Source organism: Rhinichthys klamathensis, unplaced genomic scaffold (assembly GCF_029890125.1).
Source record: "Rhinichthys klamathensis goyatoka isolate OS25496 unplaced genomic scaffold, OSU_Roscu_1.1 h1tg000464l_1, whole genome shotgun sequence".
Lineage (NCBI taxonomy): Eukaryota > Metazoa > Chordata > Actinopteri > Cypriniformes > Leuciscidae > Rhinichthys > Rhinichthys klamathensis.
In genome coordinates this window covers 170,718-194,169 of record NW_026606953.1, presented here as the reverse complement: position 1 = coordinate 194,169, position 23,452 = coordinate 170,718, and the positions used below count along the sequence as shown (strand labels likewise).

Below are 23,452 nucleotides of genomic sequence, written 5' to 3'. Positions count from 1 at the left end.
GCTGCCCTGACAGTGATTTTCTGACCATATACTATATTGACACATATCTGCTTATTTGAGAAGAAAATATGTGATTCAATTTAAAAGTAAAGGCTGTAAATCCACTTTAAAAACGTTGAAGCATTAAGACACAAAGTCAATCTATATTCAACAAAATTCAAGGCCCTCACTGCAGTGAAATCATTAGGCCACTCCACAATTTTCTCGGTTGATGGGAACAAACCGCCACACTATGAATAAAGCTTTACAATGGGGTGCTATATATTTTTAATTTACAATAGGTGAGCAATGTGTGAAAGACAAGGAATTTATTCTGGGGCTCAAGTTCAACCAAGGCTCTTGTAGCATAAACTTGAGCTTTGGTAAACTGGGGGTGAAGGAATTGAAGACATTAAAATGGTTGAAACATTACACAACGACAACGTGTAAACAAACATCCTAATTGTTTTTCTAGTCTCTGTGCTTTAGATATCAAGAAAGTGCGCGCAGATTCAAATAATTGAATGTTGTACAATCATTGGACGAATCATACGACAGAGGCAATCTCGACCAATGATATTGTTTGACTTTGGGAGGGGGATACGTCATAACTTCGCGCGAAGCAGTAGTAGAGAGCCTGGATAAAGTATGGAACATTTCCACGATATCGGCATTCAGCTTTCACTAAAGGTAGATTAATATACCCAGCCGGCACATGACCGACCTTCAACGTTGAAATATGATTGAAATAATGCCAGTCGTTGAAACGTTTAATGCTAAATGGTTGAAAAAGGTTAACAAAAACACTTTCTAAATCAACGTTTAATTTTTTACAAGATCTGTACGTTGAAACAATTAACGTAATGTTTTCAACAACATACATAAATATCTGCCTTTTAACAGATTATTATGATAATTCATTAGCATTTAATGATTTTTCTGATTTTCATAACAGTTAAAATATAAGTATTGTCATTAACAATAATAGTTTCACCCTCAACAGCAGTGCAGCAGAAACCTTTTGCTTTATGTGATTTTGTGTGAATTTACAATTTTGTATGCTTGCCAATTTTGTCTGCTTGCCTAACAGTGTACATTGCATTATTACATATTCATACACTGTCATGTAATTTGACCAATTAATTAAATAATAATACAGACGGCAACTGCGCAAACTATTGCTATTGTTATTGGTTGTTTCTCCGTTTTACTTTGAGCATGATTGGTTAATCTGTCTGTCTTCCAGGAAACTGTCCAATGAGAATGTGCGCGGCTCTGCGCGCCTATTTTAAGTTTGAAAATACGTCCGTTACTCTCGGTTGGTGTGAGCAGCTGCTGTTTGCGGTGATTACTCGGTCAGACCTGGATTATTTTATATCCGCCTGTTGAATTCTTAAATTCTGAGCGAATTTTAGTTGCTATGTCAATGAAGAACAAAAGCTGGAATATGAACAGAGGAAGGGGTCGTACGTGGTCTGTTGGCGATATCAGGTAAGAAAACATTTTTCAGTCCTTAACAGTCTAACGTTTAGGGACACGGGTAATTTACCTGTCATAGGCTTACTGCAACCTCATAAGATAAATAAGTTATCTCTGTATGTGTTTTTGTACTGCTTCACTATTAACGTAGCGATATTAGCACGTATGTGTTAGTACCATCTAACATTGCTGTGTTTTGTTGTTGGTAAGTTAACATGAGAGGTAAAAAAGCGTGGGAATGAGTAAAGTGATAAAACCGTCATTTATTCGTTAGAAGTATGTTTACATAACCTCTTCAAACACTGATAACATATTGAAAAGATATTTGTTTACTTTATTTTTTAGATCAAGCATTGGAATAAGATGTTTATCGGGGGAGAACACCCAACAGAAAGACCCATTCACCAACTAACGTTACAGTAAGTCAATTTTACCCACGTACTGTTCGAAAACCTACACTGGGATAGTATTAAGTGTGATTTTCATACTGTTACTGATGGAAAGTCTGAGTGACTTTCTGTCCTTTTGTCTTTCTTCTGCTGAAGTGGCGCACTGAAAGGGGAGATTCGTGTCACCTTCATCAGTCCTTTCTTTAATCACTGGAAACATTAAGGGAAAGACCCTCAGATGCAGGTAAAATTATTTGATGGGGTTAGGGTTATTTGATTTTGGTGTACCAACTGGCATTTTTTGTGTGTGTGCTTCCCTTTCTATGATACACATTTCTGACGGGATTGCCATGCTTTGTGTATGTTTACATTTTTAATCATGTAACAACTAACAGTCTCAAAGATGACATTACTCAAAGATAACATTTTTACAATTGAAATAAATTTCATATACATAATATATATATAAATATATATATATATATATATATATATATATATATATATATATATATATTTATGTTTCCTCACAATGTCAAATGTGCTTGTTAAGTGCGGCAGCTTTTATACATTTTACAATTTTAATATGCAAGTTAACATGTCGAGTCAGCAGGGCTAACGTTAAAACTCGCAGTTTGTTACGTTATGTATTAACCTTATAAAAGTCTGTCTAGCTTTAGGATGTAACATGCTGGTCCTAATAAAGTTAAACCGTTATTAACGTTAGCCCTGAATGTGAAACATGCATCAGCCATCATAACATTAACGTTAAATACCTTTGGTTGACTAACATTAATTTAATAACGTTAGCTGTTAACTTAACGTTACATCTTACAAGTTACTGTTGCCTCTTGCAAACACGTAACAGTAGGGGTGTGAAGGTTATTATATAACCGTGAGACCGACGGTTATAGTTGAACACCGTCATTAGAACTCTATAACCGCCAAAACCGTTATTCAAATATTTTTTACAAAAAAATTTTATCATAGAGAATGTTTAAATACTATTATCAGCTTACGAGGGAAACAGAGGTGGAGAGTTAGTGGTGCTTCGGAGGCTGGAGATGATTCGGGAGAGGTCTGTGCACCTTTACCGATCAGAGCGCGCGCTGACACGGAGTAAAGCCTTGTTTATTCTCGACGCGTCCGTTTCTTTTACTGTCTATGGTCCGCGCGCACCTTGCAAAAATGACGCGTTGACGCAAGACCCCATTTCGCTTGGCTGTGTGCACAGGGTTTTTTGTAACAGTGCGCACGGCGCCGCATCCGAGGATGAACGACTTCATTGCAAAGTTTTTTTTTTTTGTTAAGGTTTTGTTTACTGTGCAATGAACGTGCTTTGTTTTAAATAAATCACACAAAGTTGTTTTTTTTCTTAAGGATTTGTTTACTGTGTGTAATTCATTTAATGGAAAGCACATTCACTTCTAGTCGTCTTGCTGTTAATTTTAAATAAACGTAGAGCAAGTAGCTAATCAGTGTCTGCTCGTTTATTCAAACTAAGTTGTCCTATAACAGACGAACGTCGCAACGCATACAGTTCAATTTTCATTCAAGCTCCAAACTGCAATTATTGTTAAGGGGCAACCTAATGGCTCTGCTCTGGCGATTTTTACAAGCATGATACATCTTATCTATTTTTCAGGACAATGCCTGGTGAGAGCCACTACAGAGGATCATAGCCATCGTTGGAATTTTGAAAGGACGTGGGTGAATATCAATCTGCCAAATGAACTTTTTTAGCATGCACATTCACATCTGTATATTAATACTGATTATATATTAACTTTGTTTGTTACTGGAAAGAACTTAGCTTTTAAACTAAGAACAAAGAACTTTTTGACTGAAGGACTTGACCGTATTAGCCTATGTGCATTTTAAAGTAAACCCCATGCCGTAATGGAAAAAGTATGTACATATATTGGACAGTTGCTTGTAATTGCTATCAAATATTGTTTACATAAAATAAACATGTGTATTTTTACATATATTGGAGAAATGCTTGTAATTACTGTCTATTAATGTGTATATAAAGTGAACCCATACATTGAGTAAATGTCATGTTGATATATTGGAAAGTTGATTTTAATTAGTATAAAGCAATGTTTATATAAAGTATACCTCATACATTGATGTTAAAAGTATATAGAAGGTAAAGCCCCATACATTAAAGGTACAAATATGTAGAAATATTGGAGAGTTGCCTGTAATTATTGTCAAATAATGTTTATATAAAGTAGCACACTGTATTTAAATGGTACAAATATGTAGAAATATTGGAGAGTTGCTTGTTATTACTGTCAAATAATGTTTATATAAAGTAAACCTGCATACATTAATGGTAAAAGCTTGTACATTTATTGGAGATGTGTCTGTAATTACTGTCAAATAATGTTTTAATAAAGCAATAACTGTTAAAAATATGTTTCTGAAACTTAATATCACAAGATCTTGTTTTTTTGTACAGGATAAAACCAATATTTAACAGGAATTTACTGTAAATAGATTGAATAATGACATAAAATAAAAGTTTAAATCGATCAATATACTGGTATTAGGCTTTAAATTAGGGTATCTGAAGGTAATTATACAACATTTTCTGTGTGTTTTACATAGAAAAGTCTTTACTTTGACAAGGAGTTCTTGTAGATGGATTGGATTATCCTAAAAATATACCAAATAATACTGTATTAAAACAGAAGTCTTTGTTTTAATTATGTAATTTTAAGGTATTTCTGCAATATTTGTAAGTTTTTATACAGATTTATACATTCGTTTAACATTCAACAGACATTTTTTTATGAGATTTTTTTTTCTTTCTACAGCAGTTTGACTGTAAAAATACAGAAAATGTTTACAGTAAATATCCGTTTTCAAAAAACAACATTTTTCTGTAAAATAATTTACGTTTTTTTTACTGTAATTTGACGGTAAGTGGTTGGCAACTTTGCTGCCAGACTTTTTACCGTTATTTTACGAAAAAATTTTTTACAGTGTGGACACAGGCAGGTGGCTGATGGGATTGTGTGCAGTTTCTCTTCATTCACATGAGAGAAACCCGATCCTTCACACATTTCAGCCCTGGCAGCTGTGCTGAGAGCCTTGAGACATGTGTATGTGTTTTTACGTGTGTATTTGTGCTGGGTCTACAGTAACTCTTGGAATGTGGTCAGTTTGTTTTAACTCCCGTTTTTCCTCAGAAAATATATCTTAAAGTCGACATGAAACGGAAGTTTAGATAGTCTTTTCTTCTCTATTGTGACACATATCCGAGTGAAACGGCTTCTGGATTGAAAAAAATGTAGGGCGGGATTTGATTTCGTCCTTCAGGAATTGATTGGATGGTAGCAAGTTGGGCATTGCTAACTAAATGGAGGCAGGTCTGAATGGCAGTTTGCAGTCAATTGTGGAGGATATACTGTATAACATAAAAGTTTTGGATCGGTAAGATTTTTAATGTTTTTAAAGGAAGTCTCTTCTGCTCACCAATGCTGCATTTATTTGAGTAAAAATACAACAACAACAAAAATAACAGTAATATTGTTAAATACTATGACTATGACTATAAATCAAATTTATTCCTGTGATCAAAGCTGAATTTCAGCATCATTACCCCAGTCTTCAGTGTCACATAATCCTTCAGAAATCATTCTAATATGCTGATTTGATGCTCAAAAAACATGTATTATTATTATCAATGTTGAAAACAGTCGTGTACAATTTTTTTTCATGATTCTTTGATGAATAGAAAGTTAAAAAGAACAGCATTTATTTAAAATACAATCTTTTGTAACATTATAAATGTCTTTACAGTAACTTTTGATCAATTTAATTCATCCATGATGAATTTTTTTTTTGATTTCTTTTATTCCCCCCCCCCCCCCAAAAATAAATAAAAATTCTTGCTGACCCCAAACGTTTGAACGATTGTGTTTAATGTTACAAAAGCTTTCTATTTCAGATAAATGCTGTTCTTTTGAACTTTCTATTCATCAAAGAATCCTGAAATAAAAATGTAAATGACTGTTTTCAACATTAATAATAATGAGAAATGTTTCTTGAGCATCAAATCATCATATTAGAATGATTTCTGAAGGATCGTGTGACACTGAAGACTGGAGTAATGATGCTGAAAATTCAGCTTAGATCACAGGAATAAACTACACTTTACAATATATTCACATAGAAAACTGTTTTACATTGGAATAATATTTCACAATATTACTGTTTTTTTTTTTTATCAAATAAATGCAGCCTTGGTGAGCAGAAGAGACTTCTTTTAAAAACCTTAAAAATATTACTGATCCAAAACTGTTGACTGGTAGTGTATGTCATGGAGGGAACAAGGGTTAGCATATTTGATTAAAGATTATGGGGAGCATAAAAAAAAAAAAAAAAAAAAAGTGCACGAATAAATCATTTATTATGCACTGCAACATTGTGTAAAAAAAAAAGTATAGTCAAATTTGATTTCGCACATGAATGCAGTTTTTCTTTTCATGTCTTAATACATTTTTTAAATAGCCTTTTGTCTTGTTTGCTTTTGCTAGTCATTTGCCAGACTTGAGAGCATTGGACAAAAATGGACACGCCCCTGAGTGCAAGATGACTCATCAGTTCATTTCCAGAAGTGAAATACTGTAAATTTTAAATGGTTATATACCGTACTTATAATACAAGGTTTAATTTACTCACCTTTTCAGAGTAAATCAGCATATAGATGATCGTTAGGATATTTAGGATCTATGTAAATACGTACATTTTCTAAGTAGTTACACATTTAATGAAAGATATAAATATTGCTGTTTAAGTTCTCACAAGGTGTCGTAATATTTTCTTCATTTGCAAAGAAAGAAAGAAAAAGAAAGAACGAAAGAAAGAAAGGGAGTGGGAAATGAGAAAAGGAGAGAAAGAGCGAGGATATGAATTGTTTGTTGAAAAATGAGACAGTCTGGATATTATTATTGAAGGTGGGGAGTTTTTGTGGTTTCTGCTCACTGTGGGTGGAGCAAATTAAACAAGAAACTCACTTCTGGGCATCAGAGGATCCAAACATCATTTACAGCCCCCTTCTTAAAGGGACAGATACACCTCTCCAAAAGCCTCTCTTTCAAAGCTTTTCATTCTCCTCCAGTCAGTATGCTAAAATGGTTCATTATTTTCTTTTTGTGTTTCTGTGTGATAATAGATCATAATTGAGTTCAATTAAAGCGTAATTAAATCTCTCTTGAATGCGTGTGTGTTGCAGATCAGTGTGCGTGCAGTGAGGAGACGTCGGAATGCGCTTGATTGTTGGACCTTCATCCCAATGAGGTGCGTAAATCAAACCCCCAGCATCCTCTGCCATCAATGCCTGACACTGTGTCTGCACTAAACACACTTAGATCAGAGTCCTATACTCTCTGAGCTCCTCATGCAACTCAAATTCAGGATTTGTTTTTATTGATGAGTTATATATAACAACTCACTTTCAAATTGTATATATGTAATGTATATATTAGGGGTGCAACGGAACACAGAAGTCACGGTTCGGTACGCACCTCGGTTTTGGGGTCACGGTTCGATACAAGTTTGGGACAACTGGAAATGCTAGGTTTCGTTTCCTTTATTTAGAAAAGACTGTAGTGCCAATTACAGTTTGTTCCACCTAGCGGCCTTTAGTCCCCCCTGAGGTAGTTGGTACAGTTCAGTGTGTATTGAGCACACACTGTTACCTTTTGAAATACACTGTCATATTTTATGGCTGTATAAATATAGCGATCAATCATATTGAGTTGTATCATCTCTCTTATGAGGTGCATTGTGTTGTTGGCAATGACCTTTGAATCCCGTTGAAGCATTAAGAGTGTTTTGGTGCAGGACAAATGAAGAAATGTCTGAAATGGATAGACTTGGTATATCACAATCTAGCTATTTGTCAAGACATCGAACAATACATTTGAATAGTTTTAATATGCATGTATGAATTATTATCATTATTTGTAATATTAAATAATCATTTAAAAGTAATTCTTTGTTTGGAATAATCCAGCAAATTAAATACTTTTATTTTCTCATTGTATTCAGAAGTTGATGAACATAAACAAAGAAATAGGCATCAGTGCAAAAGACACTTCACATTTTGTAACTCTTAAATTGAAAACAAAATACTAGTAAAACTTATATTATAAAATAGATACTTCAGACCCTAAATTCTGGTTACAATCGTTGTAATATATCCATCAAAAAAAAAAAAAAAAACGCTTTATGCACAATTGTGACTGCGCATGAGGTTAACAACACTCTTTAATGATAACTGTTATAGGGCTGTCACTAACGATTATTATTATTATTATTATTTTTTTTTTTTTGTAATGAAAATAGACCTAAGCAAAGAATAGCTATTAAAATGACTTAAAATACATAATAACAATGAAGCAATAATATTTGGTTCAAATAAAGTATCACAAGCAAGTGATCCTATGGTTTTATAGAACAATACTGTTAAAATAATAATATAATTGATAATATAACTTAGATAGTGTAATATACATTATATAAACAATGAACTTATGTACATTATGTATTATAACAAATGCCCGCGGAGGGCGCCAACGGCCGGGTGTTGTTACACTTTACAGCAGATCAAATCCTTTTTTTAAATTGGCCAAACAACATTTAATTCAAATGTTCACTTAATCTTTAATACTTGGCAACTTCTTTACGATAGAAATACTACAGCCACTGTAATTTCTTGAACAAGAATAATGGACGTCAAAACATGCAAATTCAGCGCAAATTTAAACTTTTATTTTGAAATCGCGATGAACCGTTCGCATATTTCGAAATATATTAACGTATTCTCCTGTGTTGGCGTAAGTTTATACATTTATAAGACAAACTCTTACACTCTTTCATCTTTCTCTTTCTCGCTTCAGCTGTCTGTTTGCAGTCTCACTGACAGACAGACACGACACATCGCTGCAGCCCAACCCCCTCAGTTTCCTCTCCATCACCAGCCAATCAAATGCACTCTGAAAATAAATTATCCAATCATGGCAAGCAAGTGACAAGTGGGGCCCAATCACAGCTCCCCAATGTAAACCAAGCACAGCAGCAAGGACCTGCTGGCAACCAAGGGTCAAAGGGCAGCGGGTCTGGGAGCCATGGAGTCAAATCCAACCAGATTTCTCCTGGAAACCCTACACTGAAGAGCCTCAACCAATCCGGTGGTGGCATTAGTGGGATGATGAAGACCAAGGCAAAGAGGGAAAGGAGCGTCTCCATGGACACAGGAGACCAAAGAGAGTCACTCACCCCTGTTTTGGAGCCAGATGCCAAAGGTAGGCGTAATGAAACTCTCATCCTCTCATCCGAATGTCCACCAGCCGCCCACAGTCCGTTGAACAAAATGCCATGAGGTTTATCAAAACATCAGATCCAATCTGACTGACTAGCTTTACTTTATGTAATATCTGTTAGTTTTCTGAGCCACCTGAGAAACAAATAAGATTAGATTAGATTTAGATTTCCAGATTACAGCCTGAAAAATACAGTATATACAAATATACTGTATCATATCAGAGATTTGAGTTAAAGGAAAATTGAAGATAGTTTGTTTTATGTTCTTGTTGTTGAAATGGATAGGACCCATGCAAGGTGGTGCATATTATAATAAATTTTTATCATTTTTTCCAAATATTTGTAATTTTTTTGTGACGTACAGTACATATGTTAAAACTGAAACCTTTTCCACCTTAATTTTGCTCATAAAATTCAATTTGTTAATATTGATATCTGATATTTGATGTCAGATTCTGACATTCAGTAGAAAGAGAGAGATTGACACCGTTCAGTCCAGATAACATTTTAATAATTTGTTTTGGCTTTTGTAAACAATATCTTTATAATATAATGCTTACTATTTTTACACAGCTTCCTATTTTAGGAAGGAGATCTCTCACAAATGGATCATCATACTAAGGTCCTTGGGATCAAAAAGTTTGAAAATTGTTAGTATATTCCTGTCTAAGTTGATGGGTCTGTGTCTAAATGGCCAGAACATGCTGTAAAGTGGACCAGACTTTTGCCCATTATTAAAAGTCTGGCTATGGGAGACTAGCATACTACAAACACACATCTGTGTACACATAGCATATATGATACTCAATAGGTCATGCACAACCAAATTCAACACTCCACATATTCATTTTACTAATTTTTATGTATCACTGTATCTCTGAATCAACAACATAAAAAAGGCCATACTTCTGGAATTCCCCTTTTAACTGGAAACACAGTAAAGATGAAACTGCCTGTTTTCAGCCACCCCAAAATGTCCTGACCTTTCTGTGTGTGTGTGTGTGTGTGTGTGTGTGTGTGTGTGTGTGTGTGTGTGTGTGTGTGTGTGTGTGTGTGTGTGTGTGTGTGTGTGTGTGTGTGTGTGTGTGTGTGTGTGTGTGTGTGTGTGTGTGTGTGTTTTTTTATGTGTTTGTATCATGTAAGATGTTATGCTCCTGAAAGAACGCACAATGCATGTGCACACATGTGCTTGTGTTTTCCTTTTGGTCGTCCTGTTGTGCAGTGGCGTAGGTTTGATTTTGAAATTGGTGGGGACGGGGACATCAATATATAAATATATTTTAAGTTTTGATTGAAATTATTGCTAGGGATATATCAGTGTCACTGGATATTGGTAGGGACACGTCCCTAGCGTCCCTACTAAATTCTACGCCCCTGCTGTTGTGTGTCACTCTCTAATTAAGTGGGGGTAGAGAAACACACTGCACACACACAGGAAGTAGAATAGAGCAGGGTGGAGAGACTGAGGGGGAGGGAGACTCTATGCAACAAGTTCCTGAATGACAACAGGTTCCCTAGCACACACACACACACACACACACACACACACACACACACACACACACACACACACACACACACACACACACACACACACACACACACACACACACACACACAGTTCCCTAATGTGGTTTGGTGATTTTGACAAAAACCTGTCCAGGTCATATTTCACACCAAAGGCAAAGCAGAAGATATGAAATACTTTTTTGCATAAAGAAATAACACTTTTTTTTTTTGACAATTAAGCACACTTTCCCCTCAACTTATCATTACTATAATCTGTGTTTCACTTTTAAGACTCAAAAGTAACTCACATGATTATTAATGGTGATTCTCATTAAATGTATCTATTGACATGCAATTATTTTTGTTGAATTCGTGTAAAAATGTACTATACATTTGTTAGTTAAAATCATTGTAAAAAGGCAGTGCAAAAATACTACAATGATATATAAATATTTTAGTAATGAAAAAGAATACAAATAAAAGTGATTGTCAATTATTGGGTCACACATTCTATTGAAATAATTTAATCACTTTTTTGTTAAATATAATAAGTGAATGCACTTTTTTTTATCAGTAGGTATTCATCATTACATTTTATTGCTGCAAAAATAAAAATGCATAAACATTTAAATTATCTAAAAAAAATCTAAATGGTTTACAATGTCCCAAAACAAATGAATTAATAATTATAACAAAGTCTAACTGCTTCACCAGGACCATCATGAAAGGAATCATTCACCAAAATGAAAATTCACCAATAGGAATCCCACACCAGTGACTGTCGCTGCATGTCAGCAGTTGCTGTACTGATTGGAGGCTGGTCCGTTTCTACTTCTGGTTGCCCTAGTAACACTTATGAATGCCACTATTGCTAAGATGTTGTACAATGTCATTTCATGTTAACCTGTTTTTATGCCACATAATTGTCAATAAACCTGTCTATGCTGACAGGGCATAAACCTGACGGCGTGCTGCTGTAGATTTAAATGTGTGAAAGCAAACGAGACTGCATTCCGACAATGAGAATTGGAGGTAGTGAGAATGTGCTCAATTGTCATAAAAATGCATAAAATCTATGGAAAATATATGTATTTATTTATTTTGGGTAAAATACGAGCAAAGCTTGTTCCTGACAGGTCTTGTGAGAATCACACAAACAGTTTCTGCCCAATATGAAAAGCAATAACAGGTCTTCTCTTCCTGGATTGCGGAGGCGTGTTTTTCTTTTCACTGTGTGTGTGTGTGTGTGTGTGTGTGTGTATGAACGCGCCGTTTCTTTTTGTTTGCTTCATTGTGCGATTCTTATTTTATTTCCATTTGCCCAGTGCTTTGTGTATGTTGTGTGTGTATTAGAGAGAGAGAGAGAGAGAGATCAGGGGAAATAACGGGGCAATAGTGTGATTTTGAGAAACTGAGTCATCTGGGCTTCCTGTAATAGCACTGAAGCTCCTTTGTGTGTGAATACACACTCTCACGCTTTCACACAAAAACTCACACCTGTTTGGCTTTATAACCGCAAGAAAGGTAGAAGATGGGGTTATCATAGTTGAAAATATCATTTATTATTATTTCAATAAGTGTTTTGATTAAACATTTTATTTGACTGAAATGTTTCAAATCATATGTTTGATATTTTTTTTAAATATGAAATATTTTAATAACATTTAAAATGTGAATAATATAAATATTTAAAAATATCAATAATAATTTATTGGTTTGAATATAGCATTCATTTTAATTTCAGTTAGTGTTTTGATTATTTTACTGAAATGTGTAAAATAATATAAAATATTGTAATAACATCTAAAATATAAATAATAATATTTTAAAATATCTTAAAATAATTAAAAAGAATAATTTATAGTTTTGAAAAATTCATTTTAATTTCAATTAGTGTTTTGATTAAAAATGTAATTTTACTGAAATGTTTAAAATAATATTACAAATTTTAATAACATTTAAAATATAAATAATAATATTTTAAAATATGAATAAATCACATAATATAAATAACAATATTTAATAATATATAAAAATGTTTTACAAATAATTTAGTTTTTAAAATGTAATTTAAATTATTATTTATTTATTTATTTATTTATTAATATATTCGATATTTTAATAACATAAAATATAAATAATATAATATTCATAATAATATTATATATTCAAAAATATAATATAATATAAATATAATATAATCGTTTTTGCGTAATAGTAATACATGAACAACTCTCAAGTCATGGATTTTATCGGTCAAAATATGAGGGAGTGCTTGGTTCTAGTTTTAGGTCAGTTATAGTATAGTTGTGAAGAAAGAGTGGAGAGAATCAGAAATGGGGAGGTGAGATCCTTCCCATCACTATCCAGCTGTGTTTCAGGGGGATTTCCTCTCTCTCTTTCTCTGTTAATATTGTTCACCCAGTAGCAAAGCAAACATTCAAATGAAATGCAATTCAGCCACTTCAGACCACTCCACTGCCACACCTGGAAAGGACCAATGATTAAAGAGAAAGTAGACCAGAGAGAGAGAAAGAGAGCTGACTCACTCATTTACGTAAACTGATGTCTGCTGGGAACAAAAGAGGATGCAGAAAAGGTCAGCTCTTTATCTCTGCCCGCCGCCAACACCACAACCTAACGCTCTGTGCTCTCTTCCTCTCGTTTTCACTCTCTCTCCCCTGTTTTCTCCCTCACCCGTGTCTGGTATTCAAGGTTAGGGGATGTTTCAAGGCTTTGGAGGCCTTGTGTCCTCTCATACCTCTCAAATGCCAAAACATTTCTGGAGTGCGTTGTGTCTGGAGTACGTGACAATACTATCAGTTTAAATGTGCTTTTTGAGGGTGTTTGCTTCTAGCAGTGTGGATAGAAACCGTATTGTCATATATAAACACGTAATTGTTTATTTGAAGTATGTTTACGTTGTTGTGCCTTATGTGTTTTTCTCAATGGTGTCCAGTAGAGGGCGTGATGCGCAGCAAACGCCGGTGTGTGCTGGAGAGAAAGCAGCCGTACAGTGGCGATGAATGGTGTTCAGGGGCCGAAACTGAGGAAGAGGATGAGAAACCGCTTTCTGCCACACACCGTGAGTACACACACACACAGTACTGACAGGCTCTACCTGTACATAAACACTGTCTTATAAACCTTAATGAATGTTTCTTCCTGTAGACTGTTTACACAAACGTCTGGTTGATGATGTTGTCATAAAAACTTGCAGTCCTGTTGATTCAGTGGGGAAAAAAGATTAAATGTTGTAATTCAGCTCACATGTATTTCAGAATTAAAAAAAAAAAAAAAAGATTATTGAACTCGGGTACAATAATGAAATCAATACGGAAGAGGATTAGGGCCAAGCAATTATAAAAAAAATAAAACCATCTGGAGATTAAAGTCATTATAATGCGAAATTAAACTTGTTAAATTTCAAGAAAAAAAAAAAATTACATTTCGAGAATAAAGTCGTTGTTTATTCTCAAGAGTTTATTCTCAAGATTGTATTTTGACTTTTTTCCCGAAATTTAACGAGGTTTTTCTCGAAACACGACTTTATTTGCGATATTTAATGAGTTTATTGTCAAGATTGTATTTCGACTTTTTTTCCTCGAAATTTAACAATAAAGGTATAAAAAAAAAAAAAAAAAAAAGGCTTACGGGTTTGGAACGACATAAACAACATTGATTTACGGAAGAGGATTAGGGCCAAGCAATAATAAAAAAAATAAAACCATCTCGAGATTAAAGTCATTATAATGCGAAATTAAACTCGTTAAATTTCGAGAAAAAAAACTTGAAATACAATCTTGAGAATAAACTCATTACATTTCGAGAATAAAGTCGTTGTTTATTCTCAAGATTATTTCGACTTTTTTCTCGAAATTTAACGAGTTTATTCTCAAGATTGTATTTAGACTTTTTTGCCGAAATTTAACGAGGTTTTTCTCGAAACACGACTTTATTCGCGATATTTAATGAGTTTATTCTCAAGATTGTATTTTGACTTTTTTACCGACTTTTTTTTCTACCTTACGGGTTTGGAATGACATAAACAACATTGATTTACGGAAGAGGATTAGGGCCAAGCAATAATAAAAAAATAAAACTATCTCGAGATTACTTTAATGACTTAATAATGACTTTAATCTCGAGATGGTTTTATTTTTTTTATTATTGCTCGGCCCTAATCCTCTTCCATAAATCAATGTTGTTTATTTAGCCCAAAAATTATTTAGGCCCTTTTCACAGACTGTGATGATGCATTTGTACAGTTATTAACATTTTGTAGCATATTGTAACATTAACATTAGCAAAGTTTTTGGTCTCACTTTATATTAAGTGTCTTTAATATGTACTAACATTTAAATTAAACGGATAGTTCACCCAAAAATCTAAATTCTGTCATCATTTACTCGCCCTCATGTCGTTCCAAACCCGTAAGCCTTTTTTTCTTTTTTTTTAATACCTTTATTGTCATGTGTTGTCATCTTTGAAACACAAATGAAGATATTTTTAATAAAATCTGAGAGATTTCTGTCCCTCTATTGACCGTCCATGCACTTTGACGCTTTACGAAAAGTTCCTAAAGAGATCATAAAACTAATCTATATAAATTGGGCGGTTTAGTTCAAAATTTCTGAGGAGAGACAATCACTTTATATGATGAACAGATTGAATTTAGGCTTTTATTCACATGTAAATTTTGATCAGTGAACTTAAACAGAAGCTCAACAGAACATGCTTGATGCGTGAGAACAAACCTCATTGGTTCTTGCTGAAGCTCAGACGTGCTGCATAACACGTAAACGCTTGATTCATATGGATAAGTTTTATGAACTTTTTGAAGCGTCAAAGTGGTAGTTGTGTGGACTGTCAATGGAGGGACAGAAATAAGAAAAAGATCTTCATTTGTGTTCCGGAGACGAACAAAGTCTCATGGGTTTGAAACGACATGAGGGTGAGTAAACGTTGACAGAATTTTAATTTTGGGGTAAACTATCCCTTTAACGATTTGATCCAATGCACTTATTATGCACATATATGTTTCACATTGTACTTAAATTTAAATAATACATGCAATACAACTTTTTATTCCTCAATGCATCCTGAAAAAAGTATCACAGGTTCCAACATTGATAATAACGGAGCATCAAATCAGCATATTAGAATGATTTCTGAAGGATCATGTGACACTGAGGACTGGAGTAATGGCTGATGAAAATTCAGCTTTACAAAACAAAATGGGAGAAGGAAGGAGGAATAAATATATCTGAGGAAGAATGGACAATAATATGGAGGTATCAATGGAAATGCTCCAGGTCACAGAAATGGAGGGAGTTTGGGTGGAAAAATTTGATAAGATATTTTATTACACCCTCTCAGAAATCCTATCTTGGTAGTAATGCTTCTATATGCTGGAGAAACTGTGGAAACCAAAATGCAAACCATTACCATGTTTTCTGGGATTGCTCCGTTATTAAGAAATATTGGAGAGGAATACATAATGCTTTACAATATATTTTTAAATGTGTAATACCATTTGATAGTAAAACCTTATATTTTGGATATATACCTCAAGAATGGTTAAAAAGAGATAAATATTTAATGAATATATTGCTGGTGGCTGTAAAGAAGAGCTTTACCAAAAAATGGTTGTCACACGAGAGCCCTACCCTAAACGCATGGATGGAAATTACAATGGACATTTACAAATTGGAGAAGATAACAGCATTTGTAAATCATAAACTGGAACAATTTACTTTGTGCTGGGATAAATGGACCAAATATGCAACATCTCAAAGACCTGATTTTATTCTGTAGTTAATATCCAGAATGCCCAGAAAAACTACTCCCTACATGTACATAGTTCTTTCTAATTTTTGTTGTTTTGTAAAGAAAAGAAAAAAAAAGTTTATTTTTCTGATGAATAGATGTACTGCAAACACGACTATATGGTGTTTGTATGGGCATATATTTGTATGTTGTGTACATTTTTTTTTATTTGAGGATACCCGATACAGTATCTGAGGTACATCTGATTGAAGTGTAATGTTTATATGAGAAAAAAAAAAGAAAAAAAAAAAAAAAGAAAAAAAAATTCAGCTTTACATCACAGAAATACATTTTATTTTAAAGTATATAAAAATAGACAACCATTATTTTACATTATAATAATATTTCACAATATTATAGTTTTTTTTCTCTATATTTTTTATCAAATCAATGCAGGCTGGGTGAGCATATGAGACTTTTTTCAAAAACATTAAAACTAGTAATGTTTTCTGACTTCTGACCGGTACTGAATATATATATATATATATTACACAAGAATAATTACATGACTACTTTTATTAAAAATACACATCATTTAGATCTTGGCCAACTGTCAGATGTTAAAACAGTAATTCCTTTTCCACTGCAATACCTCACATTAAACTGTGTGTGTTTGTTTCTGCGAGCATGGCTGTGCATCTGTCAGTTGGTGACCACAAGCCTGGAGAGTGTGTGTTTGTGTGTGTGTGTGCACCCTGTGCTACCTTCTATTCTGTGCAGAGTAGAGCTGAGAAAGAGCCATTTGAAGACAAAAAACAAAACAAAAAAACAAACAGCCATAGTAATGGTTATGAATGACAATACCATTTTTATGCCACTAAAAATGAATGTACCAAAAGGAAAAAAAAGTTATGGTAACACTTTATTTTAGTGTCTTTGTTACACATATTACATGTATATATACATATATTATATTAATAACAAATGATGCATAATTACATGCAACTAACCCTAAACCAAACCCTTATCCTAATGTTATTATTTAATATTACTCCGTACTTAAATGTATAATTAAAATGTAACAAGGACACTCTTAATATAAAGTGTAACCAAAGTTATATGTAAAATGCAGCAGTGCATAATGCATCATATCAAAGATGCAGGAATCAAAACATGCTGAGTTTATCTATGCTGACGCTCTGTGGTGAAAATCACGTTTTTAATGTTGTGTGGTGTTTTTAATATGTTTTAAGACAAACCATTTGAATAACACCAGCTATAGTAACTATTTGTGTAACAAGGACACTGTAAAATAAATTGTTACCTTTTTTTCTTTTGATTTTGTGGTCAAATATGAGCAGGGCATGTTCCTCTCGGGTCTCATGAGATTTAGCCATTGTGAAAGAGGCATACTGTATGAAGAATTTTTCACATAATAAACAAACAAACAACAACAAAAAACAAAACAGAAATAAGTGTCTTAAAGGGATCACTCAACCAAAAAAAAAAAGGAAAAGAAAGTTCTGTTATCATTTACAGACCCTCATGTCTATGAAGTCTAATTCTGTATGACTTCCTCTTTTCTGTGGAACACAAAAGAGAAGTGTAGGTGATTGACAGACATTGTACAGTACGCAATTAAAAGGAATGGTAGCAGAGGCTGTGAAACTTAATGCCTCAATCTCCTTTTTTCATTTTGGAGCAACATCATAAATGATGACAGAATTTGAATTTTTGGGTGAAATATCTCTTAAAAATTCTGTCATGACTGCCACAATTGGCGTATAGTTATTCAAACAACAACCTCCTATAATGTGCTTTTATATATTATATTTTTCTACACCATTGAGTGTACCCACCTTTCCAAGGTTGTTTTTAGCTTAAGATAAACTTATAATAAACTAGGATGTATTTGTAGGATGTATTATTAATTTCGTTGTATACAATGACAGTAAAGGTATTCAATTCAATTTAGTATAGATTTATCAATCACAGCTTATAATGCCATTTGTATCTGGCAAAGTAAATGAACTATTATAAATTAAAAAGTGTAATGTTGACATTGTAATGTGAACTTGCCATTTAATAGCATGCGAGGTATGATATTGAGCTTTCAGAGCTATTGTCCCCTCTTGTGAAGTAAGCTCAGCTTCCCTTATCTGTGTATAGACACGTGACTGAAGGTGTGTCGTGAAACATTACCTGCACAAGGAATGTTTAAGAACAATTAAGAAAAATGTCCAGCTCTGTAACCTTGACCTTGCCTGAGTCATATCAGAATTTGAAAGACATTAGGATGAATCAAAGTTTCCTAATATTTTGTGTGCTGTAACTTCTGTTCACAAATGTACCACTAGATTTCCATTAATTTCATGTAACAGAACATGGCCTATTTTGTACAAATCTTCAGTGTTTCATATCTGCCCACATAAATTCATGACGTAAATGCTTAGCTATCAGACGTTCATAATGGAACTGAAGCTCTGGGAAGTTTTCTGTGGGATTTAGCTCCTCCTTGTGGTTTTCTGGAATATGTTTTTATTTTTTGTAGTAAACAAACATCTGTTTTTGGTTTGAAATCTTTATAGTTTCAAATTTTTTTTTTAGATAGGGTTATAATATATGCTAATAATTGAGAAATCTATGGTATTAACATGGTAATCATTCAGTACTGTGGTACTATGTATTATCATCGGATACAATGGCATACTGATGCCATCATGGCACCTCCTCCACTGAGCTTTTTTGTAAAAGTAGACCCTATGAGTGGTAATGCATACAAGATACTGATATAATAAACCAGTGAGTATGAAGCTCTTCAGATTATGTAACAATTAGCAATCACATGCATCATATTTTCATAATAAACACTAACAGCCAGAGCTATAATCTTTATTATTTAACTATAAAAATGTGTGCTACAAAAACTATAAAATCACTTGTATCAGACAATATTCTGATATTAATAATATTTAAATAATAATAAATAAGATTTCATAAATAAGAATTATTATTGCTTACCTTCTCTTAAAAAGATGGTTGGGCACGGACATTTACAAGTGACTCAGTTTGTTTGCAGAGTTAATTATTTGTCATATGAATGACTGCTATCATTGTTTGTAATGAGACATTTTTTGTCAATAAAACTGGCATTTGACATCAGGTGACCTGACCTATGTAAAACGTTTAAATACTCTATCTATCAAGATCAATTGTCATTATAAATAGTTTTTCACACATTTACCTTTTCTTTTTTATCTTTCTCTTTCTTTTTCAACACTTGCTCAGGTGAGCATGTTATGTGTCCCAGTCAGGGCCACTCTGTTTCATCGGCCACAGGCCATGTTAGTGATCCAGGAGGTCCAGGATTAGGTTCTGGCCATGGACCCAGTATTCGCACAGATCTGCATCCTCGACCCCCTCAGCAAGTAGTGTATGTCTTCACCACCAGCCTAGCCAACAGGTCAGTGACTGCTTTTTTTCTGTCCGAATAGACACTGCAGCTGGACAGTCTGATTTTTAAATGAACAAATGGGATATTTTCCATATATTGCCATGTTTAAGCCATAAACGTTTTGAGAAAGCCACAACAAAGGAGCTTATATGCACGTATTAACGTATCAGATCATTTTCAACCACACACTTGTGACGGATGTAGGAGTGTGTTTTTACAAGCAATTGTCACATGACTGAATAGAAAACTATGAAAATAATAGGAAACAATTATTTTCTTGTTCAACAAACTATTTTTTTCCCCGCAGTGCTGCAGAAGCAGTGATGCATGGTCATGCAGACTCTATCCTCTTGTATCATCAGCAGAATGTCCCTCGTACTAAGCTGGACCAGGTCTGTCTTAATATATAGACACATAGTGTACATACATGACTGCATATTTTTGTTACGGTAGATTATAAAATGATTAGGCTATATGGGTTTGTTTATGTTTGTAATCATTATCCATATGTATATGCTCTTAAAATGCAAAGTAGAGTGGAAAAAATGTATCATAACATCTACACTTGCAGGTGCTACAGGGCATGAGACATTGTATTTGTTTAAATGGCTATTTAAATCACAATGCTCATCTTTGTTCCTGTTTCTGTTTTTATGAGAAACAGTAGAGTTGAAGTCTTTTGAGATTTATTGAGCTGAGACTAATGATGGCATTAACCACACCCCCACCTCTGTCCTTCTTTCTTATCCTGTTTTTTTGTGTGTGTTTTTTTTGTCTGAGCAGTCTACTGGGGTTGGAAAACTCACCAACCTAACAGAGATCAGCTCTAGTCACAGTCCACCCATTGGCACACCCAAATCCCAAAGTGGTACACCCCGGCCAGCTTCCGTTGGTGGAGTTGTGGGAGGACACCTTCCTGGCACCAGTACTCCTTCTTCCACAGGCCATCCAGACAGTGAGCCAGCCCAAACCCACAGAGGTGGAGGAACATCAAGCAGCAACAGCCGCACTGCAGTTCATTCACTGGGCCCAGGAAGTTCAGGTCCACAGTCTGCAGGGGTTTCAGGTACAGAAGGAGTGGAAAGACCAGGTACAATTCCCCACCATGGTGCAGGTGTGTCTCCTTCCTCAAGTCCCTCTGCTTTATCTGTACTCCGTCAGAGTGAACTGGCCCAACGTGGAGGGCCAGGAAACACAGATGGCCTCTCTAAGGAGCAGCTGGAACATCGTGAACGCTCTTTGCAGACTCTTCGAGACATTGAGAGGTTGCTTCTCCGTAGTGGAGCCGGTGCTGGCCATGAAGAACCAAGAGGTCCTAATGGCAATCCTAATGGCACTAATGTCAACAACAACAATAATAGTAATGATGGGGGTAGGGGTTTAGAAGATGGTGAGAATGGTGGAGGGAATGCTGGTGTTTGCCATAGCAACAATGCTAGTATGCCCCATGTCAGTGTAATGAAAAAGTATGAGGAGCCATTACAGTCCATCATCTCACAGACACAAAATCTTGGTGGGCCTGGATTGGATGACTCGCTGATGGGCCCACACCATAGTATGCAACCACATTCCCACCACCTCTCCTCACCGTCAGGGTTAGACATGGGGCCCCTTCTTGGACCTGAGGGTGTAACACCAGAGCAGCTAGCTTGGAGGAAGCTACAAGAAGAGTACTACCAGGAGAAAAGGCGGCAACACGAGATTAACCCCCACCAACATCCCCAGCATTTCCGCATGATCCCAGAAATGGGCATGCCTGGGGGACCTCCAATGCTAATGAGGGGCCCCCCACCACCATATCACAGTAAACCTGTTGATCAACAGTGGGGGCCAGGGCCAATGGTAGGGGGCGGAATGGGAGGGAATTCACGAATAATGGACATGCATCAGGAAGGTCCTCGAGGGCCAAGGTTTCTTGGACAGATGCGAGGTCCTTCAGGTGGGGGTGTTTACACAGAAAGCCCTGGAGGAGTACTAGGTATCGAGGGGTTGGGGCCTCAGAGACCTCCAAGGCCAGGCATGGGTTGGTTAGAGGAAATGCCTCCAAACATGGGTGGTGGAGGCCCATTTCATGGGTGCTATCCTCCAGGGGGTCCTGGGGGACCTCCTCAGCACTTTCAAGGTGATTTGGATCGCCCTATGACACGGGAAGAGATGTTCCGCAGACTCCATAGATTAGACATGCAGCAAATATCCAGACAGCAGCAGCAGCAGCAGGCAGGGCTTGGAGGCCCTAGGATGATAGATAACTCTGGGGGACCAGGCTTTCCCAATCCTGGAATGGGAGGAGGCCCACCCTCCCGTGGCGATCCAATGGACTTTCCTGGTTCTCGGACTATAATGGGCTCACCTATTGGTGGAGTAGGCAGTGATGGTGGCCCCACAATGAGAGACATAGTTGACTCTCCTTTAGGGGGTAACCTCAATATAAATATGGGCATGAATATGAATCCACAGCAGCAGCAGTTGTTGGCTCAGAAGCTGAGGGGAGGTCCTGGAATTGGCGGACAGCTTGGAGAGATGTTGAACCCTGAAGACATTTCCCGCATTAGGGCTTCACAGAATGGCCGGGGTAGTTCTAACAAAGGAATGATCTCTGGGCAAGATGGACCTCTTCAATACCCCAATCAGAGCTCCTTTCCTGGTAGTCAAGGTGATGGCTTATACATGCAGCAGCCATGCTCTGATATGTTTGGACCAGACCAGCCAGGTCCTCCCCACATGAGCAGCACCTCAAGACTTAGTCACATTCCCATAAACTCTGGCTCAAGGGGTACAGACCTTGGTGCCCGACACCCTCCTGACCTGCCGATTAGTGTTAACCCAATGGGTTCCCCAGCTATACCGCCATCTCACCAGCTTAAATCGCCTTCTCTTAGCCAGGAGCCATCACCCCTCATGCCTTCACCCTCTGCAGCAGGCCTGAAATCACCCAGCCAGTTACCACAGAGTGGTCAATCTCACCCTCCTCTACCAGCAGCCTCTGGGGCTGGAACACCCTCTTCCACCTCTATCAAGTCCCCCCAGGTAATAGGCCCTTCTCTTGGTCTTCGCTCACCATCTGGCTCCCCTGGACACCTTAAATCTCCAACCATGCCTGTTGCTTCACCTGGCTGGACTGCCTCACCCAAGACTGCTATGCCTAGCCCTGGAGGGCCTCCTAGTGTCAAGGTCACAGGCAATGGAGGGAGCAGCTCCACTGATACAGGTAAAAAAATGTTCTTAGAATTATGAATCAAAATGATAAAAAAAAATGTGTGCACATCAAAAACCAAAACCAAATTGTGCTCAGGTGCAGGACAACAAAACAGCAACGAATTAACAAAGAAAATAGATTTCCACACACTGAAATTGCAGCTCCAAAGAGTGTATTTACCAAACAGTGCACATTTTCAACCAGCCAGATCTTCATCAGGCACAATACCATTGTGGAGTGAGACTCAATTCTTTATAAGCACAGGCGATAACAAAGATTGGAAACACACACAGAGTCATGTGACAATTGATGAGACACATACATGTGACAAAGAAA

At 35.8% G+C, this 23,452-nt stretch overlaps 1 protein-coding gene across 5 annotated transcripts in view; it reads left to right on the top strand.

Annotated features, from left to right (window-relative positions):
• Positions 1-23,452, top strand: part of bcl9l (bcl9 like) — a 78,837-nt gene that overhangs the window by 53,047 nt on the left and 2,338 nt on the right. For 2 of the 5 annotated variants that reach the window (XM_056236785.1, XM_056236782.1), the window contains exons 2-7: positions 7,096-7,160; positions 8,765-9,169; positions 13,657-13,782; positions 19,755-19,929; positions 20,228-20,312; positions 20,701-23,128. In XM_056236785.1, the coding sequence (XP_056092760.1) occupies positions 8,854-9,169; positions 13,657-13,782; positions 19,755-19,929; positions 20,228-20,312; positions 20,701-23,128 (3,130 nt within the window). In that variant the 5' untranslated portion in view covers positions 7,096-7,160; positions 8,765-8,853. The remainder of the gene's footprint in view (positions 1-7,095; positions 7,161-8,764; positions 9,170-13,656; positions 13,783-19,754; positions 19,930-20,227; positions 20,313-20,700; positions 23,129-23,452) is intronic. The other 3 variants (XM_056236787.1, XM_056236784.1, XM_056236786.1) reach the window with 2 other exon arrangements.